Source organism: Leuresthes tenuis, unplaced genomic scaffold (assembly GCF_036924035.1).
Source record: "Leuresthes tenuis unplaced genomic scaffold, fLeuTen1.0.hap1 SCAF_10, whole genome shotgun sequence".
Classification (NCBI taxonomy): domain Eukaryota; kingdom Metazoa; phylum Chordata; class Actinopteri; order Atheriniformes; family Atherinopsidae; genus Leuresthes; species Leuresthes tenuis.
In genome coordinates, this window is record NW_027325364.1 from 509,736 (window position 1) to 537,504 (window position 27,769).

Below are 27,769 nucleotides of genomic sequence, written 5' to 3' on the forward strand. Positions count from 1 at the left end.
AGTCCTGTCCCTGTCCCAGTCCTGGTTCTGTCCCAGTCCTGGTCCTGTCCCAGTCCTGTCCCTGTCCCAGTCCTGGTTCTGTCCCAGTCCTGGTCCTGTCCCAGTCCTGGTCCTGTCCCAGTCCTGGTTCTGTCCCAGTCCTGGTTCTGTCCCAGTCCTGTCCCTGTCCCAGTCCTGGTTCTGTCCCAGTCCTGGTCCTGTCCCAGTCCTGGTTCTGTCCCAGTCCTGGTCCTGTCCCAGTCCTGTCCCTGTCCCAGTCCTGTCCCTGTCCCAGTCCTGGTCCTGTCCCAGTCCTGGTTCTGTCCCAGTCCTGTCCCTGTCCCAGTCCTGGTTCTGTCCCAGTCCTGGTTCTGTCCCAGTCCTGGTTCTGTCCCAGTCCTGGTTCTGTCCCAGTCCTGGTTCTGTCCCAGTCCTGTCCCTGTCCCAGTCCTGGTCCTGTCCCAGTCCTGGTCCTGTCCCAGTCCTGGTTCTGTCCCAGTCCTGTCCCTGTCCCAGTCCTGGTTCTGTCCCAGTCCTGGTTCTGTCCCAGTCCTGGTTCTGTCCCAGTCCTGGTTCTGTCCCAGTCCTGGTTCTGTCCCAGTCCTGTCCCTGTCCCAGTCCTGGTTCTGTCCCAGTCCTGGTTCTGTCCCAGTCCTGGTTCTGTCCCAGTCCTGTCCCTGTCCCAGTCCTGGTTCTGTCCCAGTCCTGGTTCTGTCCCAGTCCTGGTCCTGTCCCAGTCCTGGTTCTGTCCCAGTCCTGTCCCTGTCCCAGTCCTGGTTCTGTCCCAGTCCTGGTTCTGTCCCAGTCCTGGTCCTGTCCCAGTCCTGGTTCTGTCCCAGTCCTGTCCCTGTCCCAGTCCTGGTTCTGTCCCAGTCCTGGTTCTGTCCCAGTCCTGGTTCTGTCCCAGTCCTGGTCCTGTCCCAGTCCTGGTCCTGTCCCAGTCCTGGTTCTGTCCCAGTCCTGTCCCTGTCCCAGTCCTGGTTCTGTCCCAGTCCTGGTTCTGTCCCAGTCCTGGTCCTGTCCCAGTCCTGGTTCTGTCCCAGTCCTGGTTCTGTCCCAGTCCTGGTCCTGTCCCAGTCCTGGTTCTGTCCCAGTCCTGGTTCTGTCCCAGTCCTGGTTCTGGATCTTCCTCTGGATTTATTAATGCTGTTTTTTTGTTTTTGTTGTTGCAGGAACTTTTGTTTGTGGTGTTTTTCCTGCTGTTTAGTGTGTGTGTGCGTGCATGTGTGTGCGTGCTCGTGCACGTGCGTGTGCACGGGATCAGCTCGGCGGGTATTTGGCAGACGACTGTTCAGTGTTTTGACAACAGAGACTTTCAGGAAGCAGTTTTCCTTGGACTCACAGATGCTCTTCTTTGCTGTTTCTGGAGTTTCCAACTCAGACAAACTCAGGATTTCTTCTTCTTTCTGTCCAATGTCTGCGGCTCCGTGTTACAGATCCACCTAAACTGTAGTTACTGTCAGTTTGACTGGTTTCTGATTCACTTTTAAAAGATGAATGGAGACAACAAAGCTGTTTGAATTAAGAGAATTACTTTATTGTACGTTTTTTGATGCGACTCCAGCAGTTCTGTGTTTTCTTCTTCAGAGGTTCTGGGAAGTCCACTCTGGGTCAGGTGAGGTTGTAAGTTTAAGTTAAGGTTAAGTTAAGGTTAAGGTTAAGTTAAGGTTAAGTTGAGGTTAAGTTGAGGTTAAGTTGAGGTTAAGGTTAAGTTAAGGTTAAGTTAAGGTTAAGTTAAGGTTAAGTTAAGGTTAAGTTAAGGTTAAGGTTAAGTTAAGGTTAAGTTAAGGTTAAGTTAAGGTTAAGTTGAGGTTAAGTTGAGGTTAAGTTGAGGTTAAGTTTAGGTTAAGTTAAGGTTAAGTTAAGGTTAAGTTAAGGTTAAGGTTAAGTTAAGGTTAGGTTAAGTTAAGGTTAAGGTTAAGTTAAGGTTAAGTTAAGGTTAAGTTAAGGTTAAGTTAAGGTTAAGTTAAGGTTCAACGTAAGGCAGCAGATCAGAGACCCAGAGGACACAGAGTTCCCTTCATGTGTGCAGATTATTATCAGCTCACGGCTGTAAAATACAGTAAAGATGCTCTAATGGAGCCTTGCCACACCTGGTTATGAAATGTTGACCCTATACGAGCCGTATTTCCCCGAGGGGGGGGGGGGAATCAGGCTTCTGAAAACATTCATGTTGAGCTCCTCTTTTATTTAATTGTTTAGAACTTTTTAAGCTTTTATTCCCTGTTTCTCTTATCTTTTCTTTGATGGAGTCGGTTTCCTGCACCTGTTCTGTCAGAACTTATTTATAAATAGTTATTATTATTAATGTCTCAGCATCTCTGGGTAAACGGCTTGACTTTTCCCCTCTCGTCCCGTCTCTAAATGGAAGTTTAAACATTCCAGCATTTGCTCCGAGCTTCTGATGAATATCTGATCCTTACTTATTTATGAGAATGCAGAAAACCTTCCATATTGTGTAAAAACTTCCCGTTCCTGGGAGCGTCTGAAGCCACCAAAATCACAGCCCTGGTATTTTGTTTTATTTTGACCAAAGTGTCTCACACATGTTCATTTCTGGGTTAGTTTTTTCCAGACAGCAGAGAAGAAGGAAGCTGGAGGCCGCTTACATAACAGGAATTCCCAGAATCAGTAACAGGAGCTCCAGCTCGCCATCATGTAACATCTGCTTACCCCTCCCATGATGCCGCAGGGCTGCACCTGCTGTACAGTTATGTAAGAGCTGCATCAGACACCTGGAGCACCTGCAACAATAACAGGAGTGATGTAATCAGAACCAGTGAACCCAGACGGTGTCCCTACAGAACCACTGATGGTGGGTTTCTTTCTGTGTTTCCTGTTCTGGAGAAGTTCTAAACTACAGGGAAGCATCATCTGGATCAGTGTGGTTCTGACCCACTCTGTGTTCCTCCAACTGCAGCTGCTGAACCCAAACGGTGTTTCTGTTGTGTGGGGACATGCCTGAACTGAGGCTGTGATTGGCTGAGCTGCTCAGACCCCCCCCCACATTCCTCTGTCTGAGGGGGCGGAGCCTCTGGGAGGAAACAAACCCGCTGAACCCGGCTTCCTGGCTGCCCTCCAACTCCGATCAGAGTTGATCCTCTGGCTCAGAGTTTTCTCTCCGCTGCTCCTGGATCAGCGCCGCCTGGGGCCCAAAAATAGACCCAGCCGTCAGAACAGAACCCAGAGGAGAGTCCACGGTCAGAACCTGCTGCCTGCTGCCGGGTCAGAACCTGCTGCTGGGTCAGAACCTGCTGCCGGGTCAGAACCTGCTGCCGGGTCAGAACCTGCTGCTGGGTCAGAACCTGCTGCCCGGTCAGAACCTGCTGCCGGGTCAGAACCTGCTGCCTGCTGCCGGGTCAGAACCTGCTGCCTGCTGCTGGGTCAGAACCTGCTGCCTGCTGCCGGGTCAGAGCTGCTGCCGGGTCAGAACCTGCTGCCTGCTGCCGGGTCAGAACCTGCTGCCTGCTGCTGGGTCAGAACCTGCTGCCTGCTGCTGGGTCAGATCTGCTGCCGGGTCAGAACCTGCTGCTGGGTCAGAACCTGCTGCCCGGTCAGAACCTGCTGCCGGGTCAGAACCTGCTGCCTGCTGCTGGGTCAGAACCTGCTGCCTGCTGCTGGGTCAGATCTGCTGCCGGGTCAGAGCTGCTGCCTGCTGCCGGGTCAGAACCTGCTGCCTGCTGCTGGGTCAGAACCTGCTGCCTGCTGCTGGGTCAGATCTGCTGCCGGGTCAGAACCTGCTGCTGGGTCAGAACCTGCTGCCCGGTCAGAACCTGCTGCCGGGTCAGAACCTGCTGCCTGCTGCCGGGTCAGAACCTGCTGCCTGCTGCTGGGTCAGAACCTGCTGCCTGCTGCCGGGTCAGAGCTGCTGCCGGGTCAGAACCTGCTGCCTGCTGCCGGGTCAGAACCTGCTGCCTGCTGCTGGGTCAGAACCTGCTGCCTGCTGCTGGGTCAGATCTGCTGCCGGGTCAGAACCTGCTGCTGGGTCAGAACCTGCTGCCCGGTCAGAACCTGCTGCCGGGTCAGAACCTGCTGCCTGCTGCTGGGTCAGAACCTGCTGCCTGCTGCTGGGTCAGATCTGCTGCCGGGTCAGAGCTGCTGCTGGGTCAGAACCTGCTGCCAGCTGCTGGGTCAGAACCTGCTGCTGAGGAGACCAACCAGAAGCTAAATGAATTAAAACATTTAAAAAACAGCTGAGTGTGGGAAATGTTAACGGTTCTGGGTCCAGTGTTGGTGAAACTGGTTCTTTTGGGTCCACAGAATCAGATGATGTCATCGAACAGAAACATGTTTCAGATCAAATTTATTTATTTTATAAACTTATTATAAACTTTATACTTTATTATGATTCATCATCAGATCTGTTTTTAATTAGTTAAATTATTAATTTTTACTTTTTGATCTTTTAATTTTCAAAACTTTTGTGTTTCTGATGTTTCTTCCTCATTGGACCAGAACCGGTCCAGTTTCTGCGTGCACTGACACGCACACACGGAGCAATCCGACCAGAACCGGTTCTGTCCGCTGGCACGAAAACAGAGTCCAGTTCAGACGGAACCCGGAGCGGGTCTCTGCGGTTCTGATGCGGTTCTGTTGGACTGTTTGATCATAATCACCAGGAAGAGGAAGCAGTGCGATGCGCGTGCGCGACACGTGTCTGACTCCATCTGATACCGGATCATTCATGTTTACAGGAGCTGCTGTTGTGTTGCAGGAAGTTTGTGTGGTGTCACGCACACGCACGCGCATCTGAGGCCACGGCGGGGCCTGTGATTGGTTGCCGTACCACGTGGTGGCAGTGATAGTAGCTCCTTATTTGGTCATGAGGACTGAGGAGCAGCGGGTTCACATCGGCTGCTTCTCAGAAACACAACAGTACACCGTGTTCTCCGCGCACACGTGTGCGCACGCGTGCACGCCCAGCTCTCACTGCTATTGTCTCTGTACACACACACAAATCTGTATGAGTAAAATACTCAGACTGTGCGTGTTTGTTGTGCACGCAGGACTGTGGCACCAGGTCCTTTGAGCTGATGGTTCTGTGTGACGTTGCAATGTGTCACCTGGACCCAGGTACAGAACCAGACCAGAGTCATCAGCTGTTTACAGGTTAAAGCACGCGCCTGATCAAACGTGCAGTCAGAAAAAAGCGCGCGCGGGTTCGGCCGTTAATTCAAGCAAAGCCGAGTTTATTTGTTCTGTTGGATCAGCAGTAGCCGCCGACATGTTATGTAATGTTCGTTTGGGCGGAGCAGTCCAACGGCGGGAGGGGGGGGGGCTGAGGTGGGACACCCAGAACCAGAACCAGAACCACCCGGACCTGAGGCGTAAAGGCGGATAAATGTATTAAACACAAAATGTTTGTGTGAAGTGATGAAAAGTGTCCGACATCCCGCTGCGCTGCACCGCAGTGACGCAGCGGAATGCCCCCCCCCCCCCCCCCCCGGCAGGATAATGGTACGGTCCACACCGCGTCATCCATTGTTTACAAATCAAACGGCTTGTTGGTTTGTGCCGAGCGGCGTGCTGAGAGCGAGGAGCGGCCCAGGCTTCATTCATCCCGGCCAACACGACACCGAACCGACCCGGAGCCGACCAGGAACCGACAGAATGCCGTGTCGGAAGGAGAACTACATCCTGCTGGAGCAGTCCGTCACCGTGGACCCGAAGGAGGTAGACGCGCTGGTCACCAAGATCGGCGAAGCGCTGCAGCTCCACAACAACAGCGGCGGCCATCAGAAGACGGTGTCCGTGTCCGTCTCCTGCCTGCACGGGCTCAGCGGCGGGGCCGTCAAAGCCGCGGCCGGCGGCAGCACCGCGGCTCCGGCGCAGAGGAGCTGCTGCATGCGGCTCCGGAGCCGGGGGCACAGGGGCAGCAGCAGGGCCAGCCCCTACCACATCCCCGGCTCAGGCAGCGAGCAGGACTGGGACCACATCAAGCCCTGGAACCGGAAGCGGATCAGCGTGGAGGAGGACGATCCCCACCGGCTGCTCCAGGAGCTGCTTCTGTCGGGGAACCTGATCAAAGAGGCCGTGAGGAGGCTGCAGTTCTCCCCGGACTGTGGAGACTTCCCCCGGGCGGTGGACAACGTGCCCTGCTCATAACAGAACCGGGTCCCCTCATAGTTTCACAACAGAACCGGGCCCCAGGACGAACTGACTTTGCTCAGACTGTCTGAACTGAAACGGACCGGGAGTTCTGGTTCTGATTTGACCCGTTTTCATCGACGTTTCGTCGTGTTTGGGACGCTAACGGTTAGCCGAGCTAGGCTAATCAGCGTGTTTATGTTTGAATGCGCGTGTCGGACGTGCGGGAGGGTGGGGGTGGGGGGGTCACAGCGTTCAGCTGCCGCCATGTTCGGTGTGGACACGTTGATCCGGAACACTGACCCGGAGCAGCTGGCTGAGCGGACAGCGTCATTAACTCTTTGTTTATTTGTTTACGGGGGTGACGTCACTATGGTGCTTTCAAATGTTTGAAATTCCAGGGGGAATTTCCGTTGTTTTTTTATTTGTTTGTGTAAAGAATGATCTCGTGACTGCTTCGTACCGAAGCGTCTGACGGTTCCTGAGTGTTCAGGCTTTCTGTTGTCTTAATAAACACTTTTGTTTTTCCAGCCGTGCACGTGTCTGTGTGTGTTTGTCCCCGCTTCCTCCTCTGCGTGCGCGTGCATGTGAGCGTGGTGCTGAAGGACACGCGCTCATTATCAGCCTATAAATACTTCCTCAGTATGTCACAGAAGCAGGAAAACATGTTTTGGTGGCGGCGGCCCCCCCCACAGGAGGCCGAACCGCCCCCAGCCCGCTGCGGGTTCTGTTGGGCCGGAGCGGACCGGACCGGAGCTCTCACACCGGTCAACAGAACCCCTCAAACTGAAATATGTCATAACTTGCAGTGGAGTTCTTGTTAGGCAGCACAGAACCAGCATATTCCGTTCAATAAAGCTCAGAAACTACAGATCCAACATGAATCAAATCATTTTCTGTCTCAGACTGTTTGGACCGGACCGGCTCCGTGTAACAAGTATGTTTGGACCGGACCGGCTCCGTGTAACAAGTATGTTTGTCCACGTGCTCAACCAGCGCGGCTGTGGGACTGTGATGTCATCACACCGCCGTGGATGTAAGAACACGTGACTCGTGTAAAGCTGCTGAAGGCCGTCTTGTTTTTACTGAGAGCACGTGGAGATAAACGGATGGGGAGTGGATCTGAGAACCACAGCGCCGCCCAGCGGGCAGCGGAGCGAACAGCAGGTTCTTATTTGTTCTGTGTTCAGCTTCTTTTTACAGCTTTCACACCTCAGACAGACGAGACATGTCCTGAACTGGAGCTGTCTGAATAAACTCAACTGAGTTCTGATGAATTCGCACCAAATAACAGGACAGAACAGCAAAAAGCTGTCGTTCCTCCAAACAAAGCTGAAGGGTCGAACTGAGCATGTGCAGCGAGTTCATCTCTTCTTTAATCTGAAGTTACTCACTGAGTTACTGGGGTGGTAAGTTCCCAGCTGCCTTTGAATGCATCGTGGGTTCATTTCAGAGGTCCAGCAGCTCAGTAGCTGCGGGTCAAACAGAACCGCTGACTGGACTGGCCCTGATCCACAGGACTGACACTCACCTTCAAACCGAAACTTGGATCTGATCCATAAAACAAATCAGACTGGTTCGACTGGATCTGGGGGAGAGGGGTCGGCCTCGTATCCCAGAATGCATTGCTGCGTTTTCTCTCAGGAGGTAATGTAAACAGAACCAGAACTCTGCTGCCTGCTTTACTGAGAACACCGAGGCGGAGCAACCTGTTGGCTGAGTTTAGCTTCGACATGTCCCAGATACAGAATAACGGCGACCTCTGACCTGCACTCACCAGCCGAGCCGATGACCCTGATTAAATATAAACTGAGAACCTGTTAAAACCAGTTTTCTGTCTCTGAGTTTCAGTGGAGTAAAAATAAACTGGACTTTAGGTTCTGCTTCAGTGAAAACATCATCCAGGAAGGCTGGTCAGAGTCTGAACTGAACCAGTTCCTTTTTTCTTTCATTTTATCATTAATTATCATATGTTCTGTTTGTTTTTGTCTCAGTTAATCTGTAACTTTGTGTTTTGTTGCTGCCTCCTTAAATCAGGTCCCTGAGACCCTGGTCTCAATGAGACTTTACCTGGATTTACCTGGATTTTACCTGGATTTACCTGGATTTATTTGTATTTTACCTGGATTTATTTGTATTTTACCTGGATTTATTTGTATTTTACCTGTATTTATTTGTATTTTACCTGGATTTTACCTGTATTTTACCTGTATTTATTTGTATTTTACCTGGATTTTACCTGGATTTATTTGTATTTTACCTGTATTAATAAAGGTTAATAACAAAATCCTCAAGTTCTGTTCACAGCTTCTTTAACCGCCTTGAAGGACCCTTTAAACACAGCCTTGTGATGTCAGAGCCCTGCAGCTGAGCCGTCCAATCAGAGGAGACGAGTCACGGAGGTGATGATGAAGCTGCTGCAGAGGAGTCATGGCCCGGTCCAACAGTCCCTTCAGAACCTTTGGGGAACCCTTCTCTTAGAGCTGAATCAGGTGGGAACAGAACCTCAGGTGTGTTTTATTGAGTCATTGAACCCAGACGGACTCTGGACCCTTTGTCCAAATTTCTGGTTTTGATAAAACATTTACAAACATATTTTGTATTTAAATGTGGTTCAATGAGCTTTTGTTGAAGTTTTGTCTCTAAAAACAGATGAAACTTGAGGCATAGACAGTTTAATTTGGGCTTTGTTGGTGTTTTTTATTGTTTGATTCTGTTTTATTCAGCAAATCACCGCCTCTGTCCTGCAGCTCACACCAGGTGTGTGTCCAGGTGTGTGTGTCCAGGTGTGTGTCCAGGTGTGTGTGTCCAGGTGTGTGTGTCCAGGTGTGGACCTGCCATGTAATGACAGTGTTTGTCCTCTGGGGGGCAGCAGAACACCAGGTGTGTGTCCAGGTGTGGACCTGCCGTGTAATGACAGTGTTTGTCCTCTGGGGGGCAGCAGAACACCAGGTGTGTGTCCAGGTGTGGACCTGCCGTGTAATGACAGTGTTTGTCCTCTGGGGGGCAGCAGAACACCAGGTGTGTGTCCAGGTGTGGACCTGCCATGTAATGACAGTGTTTGTCCTCTGGGGGGCAGCAGGACACCAGGTGTGTGTCCAGGTGTGTGTGTCCAGGTGTGGACCTGCCGTGTAATGACAGTGTTTGTCCTCTGGGGGGCAGCAGAACACCGCGAAGCTCCTTCAGGTCTCATTTTTCTGGAGCTGCCAGTTGAAATAAAACAGACACAGAGTCAGCGTTCAGAGAAGAAGAAGTGATCATCAATCAGTCACGTGACTCTGATGAACTGATGATCAATAGTTGGGTCTCACAGAGGTTCAGTTACAGGTGGACTGATCTGTGTCTGACTGTTGGAAAGAAACATGACAAAGAAAAGCTCTGACGTTCATCCCAGCTCCTCTGAATTATGATCTGAGAAACCTGAGCCGCTCTGGGAACTCTTATTGATTTCTGATGTCATTAAACGGCAGATCAGAGGGAAACTGAGACTTCCTGCCAAACAGAAGACAGGAACATCCTGAGGAAGGAGGGTTAGTGTGAACATTCCCATGAATCTCTTACAGGTTTATTCGTGACTCACCAACAGAGTCCTGGCTGCAGAGGCTCGTGTTCCTCCTCCTTCTTCACGGTGAAAACAGATCTGAGAGGATGAATTCACATCCTGTTTATCCTCTGATACCAAATTAAACCGAGAGCCTTTCTGTGCAGTAAATGCCTCCTTCGGTCTCTTCCAGCTTCGCTGTGGAAAACAGCTGGAACACAGCTGGAAAACATCCCGACCAGGAGTCTGCAGCCAGGATCTGTCTGATTAAAGTCCAGCAAAGTCCTGCTGGGATGAACCGATCAGGAGATTTCACACTGATTTCAGATTGAATTCATGTTCCAAACATGTTGAGTTTTTAGCTGTTATCTCACCTGGGTTAGGGTTAGGGGTTATATACCCTGTTTTACAATTATATTCCTGAGCTTTAATTGCACTCAGATACCATAGAAATCATGTGTGATCGTGTATGGATCTTATTCTGCATTAGTTCTAATCATGTGATGATGAACAAAGGGAGATGCTTCCGGAGTTTAACTGAGATCAAACTCCAGCACAATGCCTGATTCAAACTAGTTTGTAGATGTATCTCTTAGAATGATTATCGTCCAGGTCTCACACTCTGAAGTTGCAGATGTGTCTCTAAATGTTAGACAGACGCTCCGAAATGTCTATGAAACCCTTTGTTTTGTAAAGCTCTTCCTCTTTTCTTATCTCTGAATAAAACCAGGCTGCTGCAGGGAGGGAGTCAGGGATTGTTGTTGGTTGCTTAGACACACAAACCTGTGGCTGAACCTTTTGCAAAAGCTGAACTTTATATTGATCTCTTGTGTGGTTCTTTCTGTTTAAGGTGGGTTAATAAGAACGAAAACCCTATCAAAACCTGCTCTGGATTATTATCAGCCTATTTGAATGAATATTAGTACCTTCCCTTCTTTCGTTTCTAACAAAGTGCTTTTAATGAGCTGCTCACACTGGAAAGGAGATAAAAGCAGAAAGATTTCTAATCAGACTGAAATACAGCCATGAATGTACAAATGAGGGGATCATAAATATCATATCATATCATAAAGGGCTGCACAGATGGTTAACTTAATGTAAACCAGATGTAAACCTGGTGTAAACCAGATGTAAACCAACTGTAAACCAGCTGTAAACCAGCTGTAAACCGGATGTAAACCAGCTGTAAACCGGATGTAAACCAGATGTAAACCAGATGTAAACCAGCTGTAAACCAGATGTAAACCAGCTGTAAACCAGATGTAAACCGGATGTAAACCAGCTGTAAACCAGATGTAAACCAGATGTAAACCAGATGTAAACCAGATGTAAACCAGATGTAAACCGGATGTAAACCAGATGTAAACCTGGTGTAAACCAGATGTAAACCAGATGTAAACCAGCTGTAAACCGGATGTAAACCAGATGTAAACCAGATGTAAACCAGATGTAAACCTGGTGTAAACCTGGTGTAAACCTGATGTAAACCAGATGTAAACCAGCTGTAAACCAGCTGTAAACCAGATGTAAACCTGGTGTAAACCAGATGTAAACCAGATGTAAACCAGATGTAAACCAGATGTAAACCGGATGTAAACCAGGTGTAAACCAGATGTAAACCAGATGTAAACCAGCTGTAAACCGGATGTAAACCAGCTGTAAACCAGATGTAAACCAGATGTAAACCAGATGTAAACCAGATGTAAACCGGATGTAAACCAGATGTAAACCTGGTGTAAACCAGATGTAAACCAGATGTAAAACCGATGTAAACCAGATGTAAAACTGATGTAAACCTGATGTAAAACCGATGTCCCGCTCTCGCTGTGCTAACGCTACATTATCGGCATGTTTCTGATAAAGATGGAGGTCTCCAGGTACAACTGTTTAATGAGGTTAATATATCCAAAATGTTTAAACGCAGTAATTAACGCAGAAACGACCACATTCTGTCTCAAACATCTCAATAAGGCCTCAGAAAATGTAGTTAAATTGTTAAAACAGGCAGAATATGTCTCCTTTAAAGTTACCTGCTCATGGTTCCGGTTTGTGCTGATTTCTGTCATGTTGGACTGATCCAGATGAAACATACTGTTGTTCTGCAGCCGACTCCTCCTCTTCATCACCGGGAAACAGTGAAATCCGGTTTGGTTCTGCTCCATCGGAACGGAGGCAGTAAAACAGCTCTGAGGTAAACTGTTGTGACAACCAGACGGCGTCTGAGACGCATCATCCGGGCTTCAGCTCTGAACAAACTGCGGCTGTGTTTACAGAACCAGACACACTGCGTCACAGCAGAGTCCAGAACCAGGCTGAGAGTTCTGCAGCGGTCTGTGGAGGCCGATGGCTCAGCTGTCTGACCCACAGAACTTCAGGGGTGTTAAACTCTGACTGTGATAAATTCACTCTTTATTTTATCCTTTTCTATTCAAGCAGGTGTTTCTACCAGGAAGAAAAACCAGAAGAAGAAGATCTGCTGCGAGGAGACAGGGTTCTGACGGTGGTTCTGACGGTGGTTCTGACGGTTCTGACGGTGGTTCTGACGGTGGTTCTGATGGTGGTTCTGCTTCAGGAGGTTTTTGCATCACACCTGAATGACTGCTGAGTTTTAACGGGACGCTTCTTTGTCTCTGAGGGTTTTATTGTCCTCCAGAGGAAGAAAACTCTTCAGTTAAATTCTGTTCAGCTGCTGTGAGCAGGAGGTGACCTCTGACCTCCTGACTGGCTGCAACGCCGTTTCCTCTGAAAGCGCCGCTCTCTGGATGCAAATGTGCTGTTCCAGTTTCCGTGTTGCTGTGCCGAAGGCATCGAACGCAGAATCCAGGTCAGCGATGAAGGCAGCCAGACAGGAAGTCATCCGATGCTGCAGAAGAAGAAGAGAGGAGGCTGATTTAAACACGGAAAACAGGGCTGACGTGTTCGATTTGAAATCAACACAAACCCCCGGATGTGCCCGAGTTTGAGGCTGTGAAAGTGACCTTCTTACTCCAGGGTTTGTTCTGAACCTGTCACACGGGTTTGGACCCAAAGAGCAGACTGGAAAGCAGGGTGAAAGTTAATTAGTTTTATTTACAGAAGAACGTAATGAAACCACTTTTTCTCCCTTTTACAGATCAACAGTCAGTAAACCGGGTGGAGCTGAGTGCTGCAGCCGTTCTGCTCATATTTCTGAACCAGCCAGAGAGAAACCTTAATATCAGTTAAACTGAGTATGAGAGAGCAGCAGCGTCCCTTTGGCAGCTCTGAGGTCAGCGCCGTGTCTCTCTGACATTTCCAAACAGCGCTCTGACCTCAGGACAGATTTGCTGCTGCATGACTGAGTGGAAACAGGAAGTGAAAAGGAGGCCAAAGAGCCACGAACAGCCTGCAGCTGCATGTGAGCTCTCTGCTCACAGAGCATGCCGCGTCCAGCTGCCGCGTCCAGCTGCCGCTTCCAGCTGCCGCGTCTAGCTGCCGCTTCCAGCTGCCGCGTCCAGCTGCCGCGTCTAGCTGCCGCTTCCAGCTGCCGCTTCCAGCTGCCGCGTCCAGCTGCCGCTTCCAGCTGCCGCGTCCAGCTGCCGCTTCCAGCTGCCGCGTCCAGCTGCCGCGTCCAGCTGCCGCTTCCAGCTGCCGCGTCCAGCTGCGTCCAACAGTTTGAACAGGGTGGAGCCAATAAAATGAGACCCAGGCCGGCTGAATTTACTGCAAGATCCAAATGTTAAGAAACACTGTGAGTGTACAGAAATCCTTCATCGCCTTCACATCATCGCTAATAAACAACATTTGTAAAGCTATGAATAAAAAAGTTAAAACTGTAGATCCAGATAGCTTTTGGCACTAAAATATACTGAAGTCTTGGTCATCCAGGACCATCCTGTCAGCCGGGGGAAGGGACACAGAAGGTATAATTAGGTCTTTATTAACACATCTATTATTAACATATTAGCTCATTAGAAATATAACATGAAACTCACTGTAAATTATGGGGAAAACCGGGTCTAAACCGGTCCAAATGTAAAAGTCTGACTGTATTAAGCAGACGTCAGTAACCACTAACTGCCCCTTAAACATGTTGGATTATTTCATCCAGCTTGGTCTTAATAAGGATCTGAGAAGCAAGATGAACATTAAACTCTGGTGTGGGACAGAAGGGAAGACATCGTTGGAAAGGTCTTCACTCAGGGAGTAACGTGTGTCAGAATGGAAACTGTGGGCAGCTCCTGCTCCTCAGAGGTGACCTTTGAACCTTGAACCTGAGACACTTTGAAGGCTTACAGAGCAGCAACTAAATGGGCTTCAGACCAGATTTAAACAGTTTTGGAGCTCTGGACCTATACTACCATCACCTGAGGGACACCTGTAGGGGGCGCCACTAAGTAGGGTCAAAACCCAGAAAAATTTGATTTTATCCCTTTAACTAAAAGCAAGATCAAATCTGACCAAACAGATGTGCTTCAACCCCAAAACCTGTAATAAGTCTGAAAGTTTCCAGGCTTCCAGGTTCCACATATTAGAGGAAACACATTAGAACTACAAAACATGTGGCGCTGCCCGCCGCTGTGTACGTTAACTTACAGCTAAGTGCTAACTTACTGCTAACTGCTAACTTACTGCTAACTGCTAACTTACTGCTAAGTGCTAACTTACTGCTAACTGCTAACTTACAGCTAAGTGCTAACTTACTGCTAAGTGCTAACTTACAGCTAACTGCTAACTCACAGCTAACTGCTAACTTACTGCTAACTCACAGCTAACTGCTAACTCACAGCTAACTGCTAACTTACAGATAACTGCTAACTCACAGCTAACTGCTAACTCACAGCAACAAAATGAGCTACAGACCAGATGTAAACAGTTATTTTTTTATTTTGAAGGAACTTGTTCCCGATGTTACTTCCTTTTTGATGATGACCCTCAGTACATTCGGTTCCTGGTTCCTGTCAGATACTCACCGTTCTTCTCATTTCATTTTCCAGTCTTTACTTTGTTAATTTATGGTTTTTTGCACTTTTTGTTGTTTTAATGAAATATTCCTGTTTTTGGGTCCTCTACAACAATCCACCACAACAGTTTTTTTGTTGCAAATGTGAATCAAACTAAGTGCATCTTGAACTGTCATTAAATGCCTGATAATCACATTTAGGGATGACACACCGGTCCTCTCCTCACTCTCGCTGTGCTAACGTTACATTATCGGCATGTTTCTGATAAAGATGGAGGTCTCCAGGTACAACTGTTTAATGAGGTTAATATATCCAAAATGTTTAAACGCAGTAATTAACGGTTCACATGCATTACTACGAGTTACGCTGAGCACATCTCCAGCTTGGTCCATTACTGCTGATGAGAAAGCTTCGTTTGCTAGCATCTGCTGCTAACTTACAGCTAACTGCTAACTTACAGCTAACTGCTAACTTATAGCTAACTGCTAATTTACAGCTAACTGCTAACTTACAGCTAACTGCTAACTTATAGCTAACTGCTAATTTACAGCTAACTGCTAACTTACAGCTAACTGCTAACTTATAGCTAACTGCTAATTTACAGCTACCTGCTAACCTACAGCTAACTGCTAACCTATCTATATGTAGAGCGGGAGTGTTTCTGGTTCATTGTGTCTGGAAAGAAAATAAATTAAATATATTTAAATTAATACAAATGAAGCTGAAAACTCAGATCAACACAAACTTTGAATGCAGTTTGAAATTAAAGCAGATTTATTTCACATTCTATACAATAATTTTTACATTTATTTGAACATTTCTCATAATATAAATACATATAAATACCATAAATGGTGTATTAATTTCAGTAAATCTGAATTCTGTTGCTCATCATCTATCAGTCAGAGCAGAGTTGTGTTTTCACCCTGAACTGAGGAAGCAGCTCTTCTTCATGTGTTTATTTCCAGGCAGAACCGCCTCAGTGGGTCGGTCTGGGTGTGAAGCAGCTCTTCTTCATGTGTTTTTATTCATTCAGCCCAAAGCTTCCTGTGAACAGGAGACTGTGGTCAGATCATTCGTGGTGTTTCCCTGCTTCTCGGCTCAGTGAACAGCCACAAAACTCCTGTTTGAGACGTTAAAACCATCTAAATCTGCCTCTTCCTGATCAGTCCGACTGCGTTTCTCTGGGATTTAATAAAGACGTTTTTACTTTGGCAAAAACACCTAAAGATATAATAGAATTATGGTTATAAATGAGATTTTTTCCAGATGACAATAAAAAGGAATAAAATGATTAAATCAGAAATAAAACCATAGATCAGAGTTCTGTTGAGCAGCTCCTCTTTAACTGGGATTAGAAGCCGGATCACATGACTCCAGCCTGGTTTCAGACTGAGTTTATTGCTCACTTTAAGGTTTAAATGGACCGGCACCGGCCTTCCGTCCTGCTCCCTGTGGCCCCTGACTCTCTGTGGCCCCTGACCCTCCGTGGCCCCTGACTCCCTGTGGCCCCTGACTCTCTGTGGCCCCTGACTCTCTGTGGCCCCTGACTCCCTGTGGCCCCTGACTCTCCGTGGCCCCTGACCCTCTGTGGCCCCTGACTCCCTGTGGCCCCTGACTCTCCGTGGCCCCTGACTCTCCGTGGCCCCTGACTCTCTGTGGCCCCTGACTCCCTGTGGCCCCTGACTCTCCGTGGCCCCTGACTCCCTGTGGCCCCTGACCCTCCGTGGCCCCTGACTCTCTGTGGCCCCTGACTCCCTGTGGCCCCTGACTCTCCGTGGCCCCTGACCCTCTGTGGCCCCTGACTCCCTGTGGCCCCTGACTCTCCGTGGCCCCTGACTCTCTGTGGCCCCTGACTCCCTGTGGCCCCTGACTCTCCGTGGCCCCTGACTCCCTGTGGCCCCTGACCCTCCGTGGCCCCTGACTCCCTGTGGCCCCTGACTCTCCGTGGCCCCTGACTCCCTGTGGCCCCTGACTCTCTGTGGCCCCTGACTCTCTGTGGCCCCTGACTCCCTGTGGCCCCTGACCCTCCGTGGCCCCTGACTCCCTGTGGCCCCTGACTCTCTGTGGCCCCTGACTCTCTGTGGCCCCTGACTCCCTGTGGCCCCTGACTCTCCGTGGCCCCTGACTCTCCGTGGCCCCTGACTCTCTGTGGCCCCTGACTCCCTGTGGCCCCTGACCCTCCGTGGCCCCTGACTCTCTGTGGCCCCTGACTCTCTGTGGCCCCTGACTCCCTGTGGCCCCTGACCCTCCGTGGCCCCTGACTCTCCGTGGCCCCTGACTCTCCGTGGCCCCTGACTCTCCGTGGCCCCTGACTCTCTGTGGCCCCTGACCCTCCGTGGCCCCTGACCCTCCGTAGCCCCTGACTCTCCGTGGCCCCTGACTCTCTGTGGCCCCTGACCCTCCGTGGCCCCTGACTCTCCGTGGCCCCTGACCCTCCGTGGCCCCTGACTCTCCGTGGCCCCTGACTCTCCGTGGCCCCTGACTCTCCGTGGCCCCTGACCCTCCGTGGCCCCTGACCCTCCGTGGCCCCTGACTCTCCGTGGCCCCTGACTCTCTGTGGCCCCTGACCCTCCGTGGCCCCTGACTCTCCGTGGCCCCTGACCCTCCGTGGCCCCTGACTCTCCGTGGCCCCTGACCCTCCGTGGCCCCTGACCCTCCGTGGCCCCTGACTCTCCGTGGCCCCTGACTCTCCGTGGCCCCTGACTCCCTGTGGCCCCTGACCCTCCGTCTCTCATGTGTCCCTCAGAGTTGTTATTTTCCTGCAGGGTCAGAGGTCAGAGGTCAGCCAGCCTGGTTCTGGTTCTCCCACCACAGCTCGTCCCCCCGCTGCTGCGGGTGCCGCCCCCTGCAGCCGCAGCACGCCGCTCCCCCCCGGCCCGCGGGCCAGCCTCCTCAGCACCTCGCCCCCCGCAGCACGCCGCTCCCCCCCGACCCGCGGGCCAGCCTCCTCAGCACCTCGCCCCCCGCAGCACGCCGCTCCCCCCCGACCCGCGGGCCAGCCCCCGCAGCACCTCGCCGTGCTGCAGCGCCGCCTCCTTCATCTTCAGCGTGAGGTAGCAGGCGGAGAAGCGGTCGTTGATGATGGCGATGGGCAGCGCCAGGATCAGGACGCCCGACAGGATGCAGAGGAAGGCCAGCAGCTTCCCCGCCGCCGTGTCCGGCCGCACGTCCCCGTAGCCCACCGTGGTCATGGAGGTGGCGGCCCACCACCAGGCGGCGGGCACGCTGGTGAAGGTGGAGGCCGGGAGGTCGTGCTCCAGGGCGAAGGCCGCGGTGGCGAAGATGGAGATGCTGACGGCGAGGAAGAGGAGCAGGAGGCCGACTTCTTCGTAGCACTGAGCGATGGTCAGACCCAGAGACTTCAGTCCTGAACAGGGAACGGGTCAGAGGGTCAGAACCAGAACCAGACAGAACCAGACAGAACCAGAGCCAGAACCAGACAAAATCAGACAGAACCAGACAGAATCAGACAGAACCAGAACCAGACAGAACCAGAACCAGAGCCAGACAGAACCAGAACCAGACAGAACCAGAACCAGACAGAACCAGAAACAGACAGAACCAGAACCAGACAGAACCAGACAGAACCAAACAGAACCAGACAGAACCAGAACAAGACAGAACCAGAACCAGACAGAACCAGACAGAACCAGAACCAGACAGAACCAGAACCAGACAGAACCAGACAGAACCAGAACCAGAACCAGACGGAACCAGAGCCAGACAGAACCAGAGCCAGACAGAACCAGAACCAGACAGAACCAGACAGAACCAGAACCAGACAGAACCAGAACCAGACAGAACCAGACAGAACAAGAACCAGACAGAACCAGACAGAACCAGAGCCAGACAGAACCAGACAGAACCAGAACCAGACAGAACCAAACAGAACCAGAACCAGAAAGAACCAGACAGAACCAGAGCCAGACAGAACTAGAACCAGAGCCAGACAGAACCAGACAGAACCAGAGCCAGACAGAACCAGAACCAGACAGAACCAGACAGAACCAGAACCAGACAGAACCAGACAGAACCAGAACCAGACAGAACCAGAGCCAGACAGAACCAGAACCAGACAGAACCAGAACCAGACAGAACCAGACAGAAACAGAACCAGACAGAACCAGACAGAACCAGACAGAAACAGAACCAGACAGAAACAGAACCAGACAGAACCAAACAGAACCAGACAGAACCAGAACCAGACGGAACCAGACAGAACCAGAGCCAGACAGAACCAGACAGAACCAGAGCCAGACAGAACCAGAGCCAGACAGAACCAAACAGAAACAGAACCAGACAGAACCAGAACCAGACAGAACCAAACAGAACCAGAACCAGACAGAACCAGACAGAACCAGAGCCAGACAGAACTAGAACCAGAGCCAGACAGAACCAGACAGAACCAGAGCCAGACAGAACCAGAGCCAGACAGAACCAGAACCAGACAGAACCAGACAGAACCAGAACCAGACAGAACCAGAGCCAGACAGAACCAGAACCAGACAGAACCAGAACCAGACAGAACCAGACAGAAACAGAACCAGACAGAACCAGACAGAAACAGAACCAGACAGAAACAGAACCAGACAGAACCAAACAGAACCAGACAGAACCAGAACCAGACAGAACCAGACAGAACCAGAGCCAGACAGAACCAGACAGAACCAGAACCAGACAGAACCAGACAGAACCAGAGCCAGACAGAACCAGAACCAGACAGAACCAGACAGAACCAGAACCAGAGCCAGACAGAACCAGACGGAACCAGAGCCAGACAGAACCAGAACCAGACAGAACCAGACAGAACCAGAACCAGACAGAACCAGAACCAGACAGAACCAGACAGAACAAGAACCAGACAGAATCAGAGCCAGACAGAACCAGACAGAACCAGACAGAACCAGAACCAGACGGAACCAGACAGAACCAGAACCAGACAGAACCAGACGGAACCAGACAGAACCAGAACCAGACAGAACCAGAACCAGACAGAACCAGACAGAACCAGAGCCAGACAGAACCAGAACCAGACGGAACCAGAACCAGACAGAACCAGAGCAGGTCAGAACCAGACAGAACCAGAACCAGACAGAACCAGAGCCAGACAGAACCAGAACCAGACAGAACCAGAACCAGACGGAACCAGACAGAACCAGAACCAGACGGAACCAGAACCAGACGGAACCAGACAGAACCAGACAGAACCAGACAGAACCAGAGCCAGACAGAACTAGAACCAGACAGAACCAGAACCAGACAGATCCAGACAGAACCAGACAGAACCAGACAGAACCAGAACCAGACAGAACCAGAACCAGACAGAACCAGAGCAGGTCAGTATTTACCCGTGGAGTGTCGGCCCAGCTTCAGCATGCGCAGGGCCCTGAGGAGGCGGAGCACCTGCAGCACCCGGCCCACGTTCTCCAGCTCGCCGGATCCCCCGTGGACGCTCTCCACTGCCAGGGTCACATAGAACGGCAGGACGGCCAGCAGGTCGATCACGTTGGGGACGCTGCGACTGAAGCGGCACTTGTCTCGGACACACAGGAACCGCAGCGCCAGCTCGGCCGTGAACCACGCCACGCACACGTTCTCCAGGGCGTCGAACAGCTGCGGCGCGCCCAGCCCGCCGTCTCCAGAGTCCTCCCCCAGGTGCAGAGAGAGGAGCACCATGTTGATGACAGACAGCACCACGAAGAGGATGGAGAGCGAGCCGAAGGTGCGAGCGGCGCGGGATGATTCCGGCTTCTCCAGGAGGTCCCACAGGCGCCTCCGGAGCGCCGGGCAGGCGGCCCCCACAAAGTCCTCGTCTCCGGCGTCGGCCTCGAGCTCTCGCTGCACCTGCAGCGCCTCTTTCTGCTGCCTGCGGCGGTGATGGCGCCCGCGGCAGCAGGAGTCGATGCGAAGCTCATCGATCCCCCAGTACTGGATCTCCTGCAGGAAGGAGATCTCACACAGATCCTCCATGACGTGCAGCTGCCCCGTCCAGTAGAAGTTCATCACGTATCTGTCAGCAAGAGCAAGTTCAGAGTGACGGGGGGGGGGGGCAACAGATGCTCTGCTGTGGGAGAAGGAATCTGATCTAAAATAAGCTAACAAAAAGCTAACAAAAAGCTAACAATAAGCTAACAATAAGCTAACAAAAAGCTAACAATAAGCTAACAAAAAGCTAACAATAAGCTAACAATAAGCTAACAAAAAGCTAACAATAAGCTAACAAAAAGCTAACAATAAGCTAACAATAAGCTAACAATAAGCTAACAAAAAGCTAACAATAAGCTAACAATAAGCTAACAATAAGCTAACAAAAAGCTAACAATAAGCTAACAATAAGCTAACAATAAGCTAACAAAAAGCTAACAATAAGCTAACAATAAGCTCCATAGAAGGAACCCAGGAGTCCGACTCTGTCAGAGGGGACAGAGCAGAGATAGGGTGCAGGCATAGAAGGAAGTGCAGAAAGATAAAGGTCAGAGATAGAGGGGGGAGGGAAGTACAAGGTAAGTGCTGGGATAGGAGATGCTCTCTAAGAGCTGGGTTTTCAGGAGCTTCTTGAAGATAGACAGGGACGCCCCTGTTCTGGTAGCGCTCGGTAGGTCATTCCACCATCGTGGGACGACACATGAACAGAGTTTGGATTGTCTTAGGCGTGGTGTAGGAGCTGCTAGACGACAATCCTGGGACCAACGGAGGGACCCAGTTGGGACAGAAGCCTTTGCAAGAGCATTCGAGTAGATGGAGCCGTTCCATTAAGCTCTTTGTAGCTAACATCAGGGACTTGGACCTGATGCTAAGGGTAGAGAAGTTTAAAGTGACCCTGAGGGGGGCAACAGATGCTCTGCTGTGGGAGAAGGAATCTGATCTAAAATCCTTCTCAGGACTCAGGAACTCCTCCTGATCGCATCCAACATAAGAACAGCTGCTATCAACGAGCTTCTTTATCACGTCGGGGGGGTTGAGCTTTGGAAGACGTGCACCTCACTGTGTTCATGTTTCATCAGAGGAGCCTCAGATTAGGAGGGTCTGCGTCTCACTGATGATATAAAACCTGAATTTAGTCATTTTGGATTCTGTCAGAAGGAGAATCTCAGCCTTCATATTCCACCTCCTGAGTTATGTCATCATTTCTCTGAAGATGAGCAGCATCAAATATTTACACCATGATCTGGGCCTCACTGAGCCTCCCTCAGCGTCTGATGCTCTGCAGCAGCGCTGCTTCCAGGCCTGGCAGCTGCTATTCCATCGAAAACACGCTGCTACAGCAGTAAAAGCTGAGTGATCTCTGCTGGCCTCACATGTAAAACTGAAGCAGCTTTAATGAGGATCAGCGGCTTTTTCAGCATCTGGAGGACAGTTCTTTTTGAGAGTGAGAGGAGGAGTGAGAGGATCTATCTACGCTCCGATCTATCTACGCCCCGATCTATCTACGCTCCGATCTATCTACGCTCCGATCTATCTACGCTCCGATCTATCTACGCTCCGATCTATCTACGCTCTGATCTATCTACGCTCCGATCTATCTACGCTCCGATCTATCTACGCTCTGATCTATCTACGCTCCGATCTATCTACGCTCTGATCTATCTACGCTCTGATCTATCTACGCTCCGATCTATCTACGCTCCGATCTATCTACGCTCTGATCTATCTACGCTCCGATCTATCTACGCTCCGATCTATCTACACTCCGATCTATCTACGCTCTGATCTATCTACGCTCCGATCTATCTACACTCCGATCTATCTACGCTCTGATCTATCTACGCTCTGATCGCTCCGATCTATCTACGCTCCGATCTATCTACGCTCTGATCGCTCCGATCTATCTACGCTCCGATCTATCTACGCTCTGATCTATCTACGCTCCGATCTATCTACGCTCCGATCTATCTACGCTCTGATCTATCTACGCCCCGATCTATCTACGCCCCGATCTATCTACGCTCCGATCTATCTACGCTCCGATCTATCTACGCTCTGATCGCTCCGATCTATCTACGCTCTGATCTATCTACGCTCTGATCGCTCCGATCTATCTACGCTCCGATCTATCTACGCTCTGATCGCTCCGATCTATCTACGCTCCGATCTATCTACGCTCTGATCTATCTACGCTCCGATCTATCTACGCTCCGATCTATCTACGCTCTGATCTATCTACGCCCCGATCTATCTACGCCCCGATCTATCTACGCTCCGATCTATCTACGCTCTGATCTATCTACGCTCTGATCGCTCCGATCTATCTACGCTCCGATCTATCTACGCTCTGATCGCTCCGATCTATCTACGCTCCGATCTATCTACGCTCCGATCTATCTACGCTCCGATCTATCTACGCTCTGATCTATCTACGCCCCGATCTATCTACGCCCCGATCTATCTACGCTCCGATCTATCTACACTCCGATCTATCTACGCTCCGATCTATCTACGCTCCGATCTATCTACGCTCTGATCTATCTACGCTCTGATCGCTCCGATCTATCTACGCTCCGATCTATCTACGCTCTGATCGCTCCGATCTATCTACGCTCCGATCTATCTACGCTCTGATCTATCTACGCTCCGATCTATCTACGCTCCGATCTATCTACGCTCTGATCTATCTACGCCCCGATCTATCTACGCCCCGATCTATCTACGCTCCGATCTATCTACGCTCTGATCTATCTACGCTCTGATCGCTCCGATCTATCTACGCTCCGATCTATCTACGCTCTGATCGCTCCGATCTATCTACGCTCCGATCTATCTACGCTCCGATCTATCTACGCTCCGATCTATCTACGCTCTGATCTATCTACGCCCCGATCTATCTACGCCCCGATCTATCTACGCTCCGATCTATCTACGCTCCGATCTATCTACGCTCCGATCTATCTACGCTCCGATCTATCTACACTCCGATCTATCTACGCTCTGATCTATCTACGCTCTGATCGCTCCGATCTATCTACGCTCCGATCTATCTACACTCCGATCTATCTACGCTCCGATCTATCTACGCTCCGATCTATCTACACTCCGATCTATCTACGCTCTGATCTATCTACGCTCTGATCGCTCCGATCTATCTACGCTCCGATCTATCTACGCTCTGATCGCTCCGATCTATCTACGCTCCTATCTATCTACGCTCTGATCTATCTACGCTCCGATCTATCTACGCTCCGATCTATCTACGCTCTGATCTATCTACGCCCCGATCTATCTACGCTCCGATCTATCTACGCTCCGATCTATCTACGCTCCGATCTATCTACGCTCCGATCTATCTACGCCCCGATCTATCTACGCCCCGATCTATCTACGCTCCGATCTATCTACGCTCCGATCTATCTACGCTCCGATCTATCTACGCTCCGATCTATCTACGCCCCGATCTATCTACGCCCCGATCTATCTACTCTCCGATCTATCTACGCTCCGATCTATCTACGCCCCGATCTATCTACGCTCCGATCTATCTACGCTCCGATCTATCTACGCTCCGATCTATCTACGCCCCGATCTATCTACGCTCCGATCTATCTACGCTCCGATCTATCTACGCCCCGATCTATCTACGCTCCGATCTATCTACGCCCCGATCTATCTACGCTCCGATCTATCTACGCTCCGATCTATCTACGCCCCGATCTATCTACGCTCCGATCTATCTACGCCCCGATCTATCTACGCTCCGATCTATCTACGCTCCGATCTATCTACGCTCCGATCTATCTACGCCCCGATCTATCTACGCCCCGATCTATCTACGCTCCGATCTATCTACGCTCCGATCTATCTACGCTCCGATCTATCTACGCTCCGATCTATCTATGCTCCGATCTATCTAAGCCCCGATCTATCTATCTACGCTCCGATCTATCTACGCTCCGATCTATCTACGCTCTGATCGCTCCGATCTATCTACGCTCCGATCTATCTACGCTCTGATCGCTCCGATCTATCTACGCTCCGATCTATCTACGCTCCGATCTATCTACGCTCCGATCTATCTACGCTCCGATCTATCTACGCTCTGATCTATCTACGCCCCGATTTATCTACGCTCTGATCTATCTACGCTCTGATCTATCTACGCTCCGATCTAGCTACGCCCCGATCTATCTACGCTCTGATCTATCTACGCCCCGATCTATCTACGCCCCGATCTATCTACGCTCCGATCTATCTACGCTCTGATCTATCTACGCTCCGATCTATCTACGCTCCGATCTATCTACGCTCCGATCTATCTACGCTCCGATCTATCTACGCTCCGATCTATCTACGCCCCGATCTATCTACGCCCCGATCTATCTACGCCCGATCTATCTACGCTCCGATCTATCTACGCTCCGATCTATCTACGCCCCGATCTATCTACGCCCCGATCTATCTACGCTCCGATCTATCTACGCTCCGATCTATCTACGCCCCGATCTATCTACGCTCTGATCTATCTACGCTCTGATCTATCTACGCTCTGATCTATCTACGCTCTGATCTATCTACGCCCCGATCTATCTACGCTCTGATCTATCTACGCTCCGATCTATCTACGCTCCGATCTATCTACGCCCCGATCTATCTACGCTCTGATCTATCTACGCTCCGATCTATCTACGCTCTGATCTATCTACGCTCCGATCTATCTACGCCCCGATCTATCTACGCTCTGATCTATCTACGCCCCGATCTATCTACGCTCTGATCTATCTACCCTCCGATCTATCTACGCTCTGATCTATCTTTGCTCTGATCGCTCTGATCTATCTACGCTCCGATCTATCTACGCTCCGATCTATCTACGCTCCGATCTATCTACGCTCCGATCTATCTACGCTCCGATCTATCTACGCTCCGATCTATCTACGCCCCGATCTATCTACGCCCCGATCTATCTACGCTCCGATCTATCTACGCTCCGATCTATCTACGCCCCGATCTATCTACGCTCCGATCTATCTACGCCCCGATCTATCTACGCTCCGATCTATCTACGCTCCGATCTATCTACGCCCCGATCTATCTACGCTCCGATCTATCTACGCCCCGATCTATCTACGCTCCGATCTATCTACGCTCCGATCTATCTACGCTCCGATCTATCTACGCCCCGATCTATCTACGCCCCGATCTATCTACGCTCCGATCTATCTACGCTCCGATCTATCTACGCTCCGATCTATCTATGCTCCGATCTATCTAAGCCCCGATCTATCTATCTACGCTCCGATCTATCTACGCTCCGATCTATCTACGCTCTGATCGCTCCGATCTATCTACGCTCCGATCTATCTACGCTCTGATCGCTCCGATCTATCTACGCTCCGATCTATCTACGCTCCGATCTATCTACGCTCCGATCTATCTACGCTCCGATCTATCTACGCTCTGATCTATCTACGCCCCGATTTATCTACGCTCTGATCTATCTACGCTCTGATCTATCTACGCTCCGATCTAGCTACGCCCCGATCTATCTACGCTCTGATCTATCTACGCCCCGATCTATCTACGCCCCGATCTATCTACGCTCCGATCTATCTACGCTCTGATCTATCTACGCTCCGATCTATCTACGCTCCGATCTATCTACGCTCCGATCTATCTACGCTCCGATCTATCTACGCTCCGATCTATCTACGCCCCGATCTATCTACGCCCCGATCTATCTACGCCCGATCTATCTACGCTCCGATCTATCTACGCTCCGATCTATCTACGCCCCGATCTATCTACGCCCCGATCTATCTACGCTCCGATCTATCTACGCTCCGATCTATCTACGCCCCGATCTATCTACGCTCTGATCTATCTACGCTCTGATCTATCTACGCTCTGATCTATCTACGCTCTGATCTATCTACGCCCCGATCTATCTACGCTCTGATCTATCTACGCTCCGATCTATCTACGCTCCGATCTATCTACGCCCCGATCTATCTACGCTCTGATCTATCTACGCTCCGATCTATCTACGCTCTGATCTATCTACGCTCCGATCTATCTACGCCCCGATCTATCTACGCTCTGATCTATCTACGCCCCGATCTATCTACGCTCTGATCTATCTACCCTCCGATCTATCTACGCTCTGATCTATCTTTGCTCTGATCGCTCTGATCTATCTACGCTCCGATCTATCTACGCTCCGATCTATCTACGCTCCGATCTATCTACGCTCCGATCTATCTACGCCCCGATCTATCTACGCCCCGATCTATCTACGCTCCGATCTATCTACGCCCCGATCTATCTACGCTCCGATCTATCTACGCTCCGATCTATCTACGCTCCGATCTATCTACGCTCCGATCTATCTACGCTCCGATCTATCTATGCTCCGATCTATCTAAGCCCCGATCTATCTACGCTCTGATCTATCTACGCTCCGATCTATCTACGCTCCGATCTATCTACGCTCCGATCTATCTACGCTCTGATCGCTCCGATCTATCTACGCTCCGATCTATCTACGCTCTGATCGCTCCGATCTATCTACGCTCCGATCTATCTACGCTCCGATCTATCTACGCTCCGATCTATCTACGCTCTGATCTATCTACGCCCCGATTTATCTACGCTCTGATCTATCTACGCTCTGATCTATCTACGCTCCAATCTAGCTACGCCCCGATCTATCTACGCTCTGATCTATCTACGCCCCGATCTATCTACGCCCCGATCTATCTACGCTCCGATCTATCTACGCTCCGATCTATCTACGCTCCGATCTATCTACGCTCCGATCTATCTACGCTCCGATCTATCTACGCCCCGATCTATCTACGCCCCGATCTATCTACGCCCGATCTATCTACGCTCCGATCTATCTACGCTCCGATCTATCTACGCCCCGATCTATCTACGCCCCGATCTATCTACGCTCCGATCTATCTACGCTCCGATCTATCTACGCCCCGATCTATCTACGCTCTGATCTATCTACGCTCTGATCTATCTACGCTCTGATCTATCTACGCCCCGATCTATCTACGCTCTGATCTATCTACGCTCCGATCTATCTACGCCCCGATCTATCTACGCTCTGATCTATCTACGCCCCGATCTATCTACGCTCTGATCTATCTACCCTCCGATCTATCTACGCTCTGATCTATCTTTGCTCTGATCGCTCTGATCTATCTACGCTCCGATCTATCTACGCTCCGATCTATCTACGCTCCGATCTATCTACGCTCCGATCTATCTACGCCCCGATCTATCTACGCTCTGATCT

At 50.5% G+C, this 27,769-nt stretch overlaps 1 protein-coding gene across 1 annotated transcript; it reads left to right on the forward strand.

Moving 5' to 3' along the window:
• Positions 1-5,397: 5,397 nt before the first annotated feature.
• gbp (glycogen synthase kinase binding protein) lies at positions 5,398-6,597 on the forward strand. Its single transcript, XM_072393435.1, has one exon. The coding sequence runs from the start codon at positions 5,434-5,436 to the stop codon at positions 6,082-6,084; it is 651 nt and encodes a 216-aa protein (XP_072249536.1). The 5' UTR covers positions 5,398-5,433; the 3' UTR covers positions 6,085-6,597.
• The last annotated feature ends 21,172 nt before the right edge of the window (positions 6,598-27,769 follow it).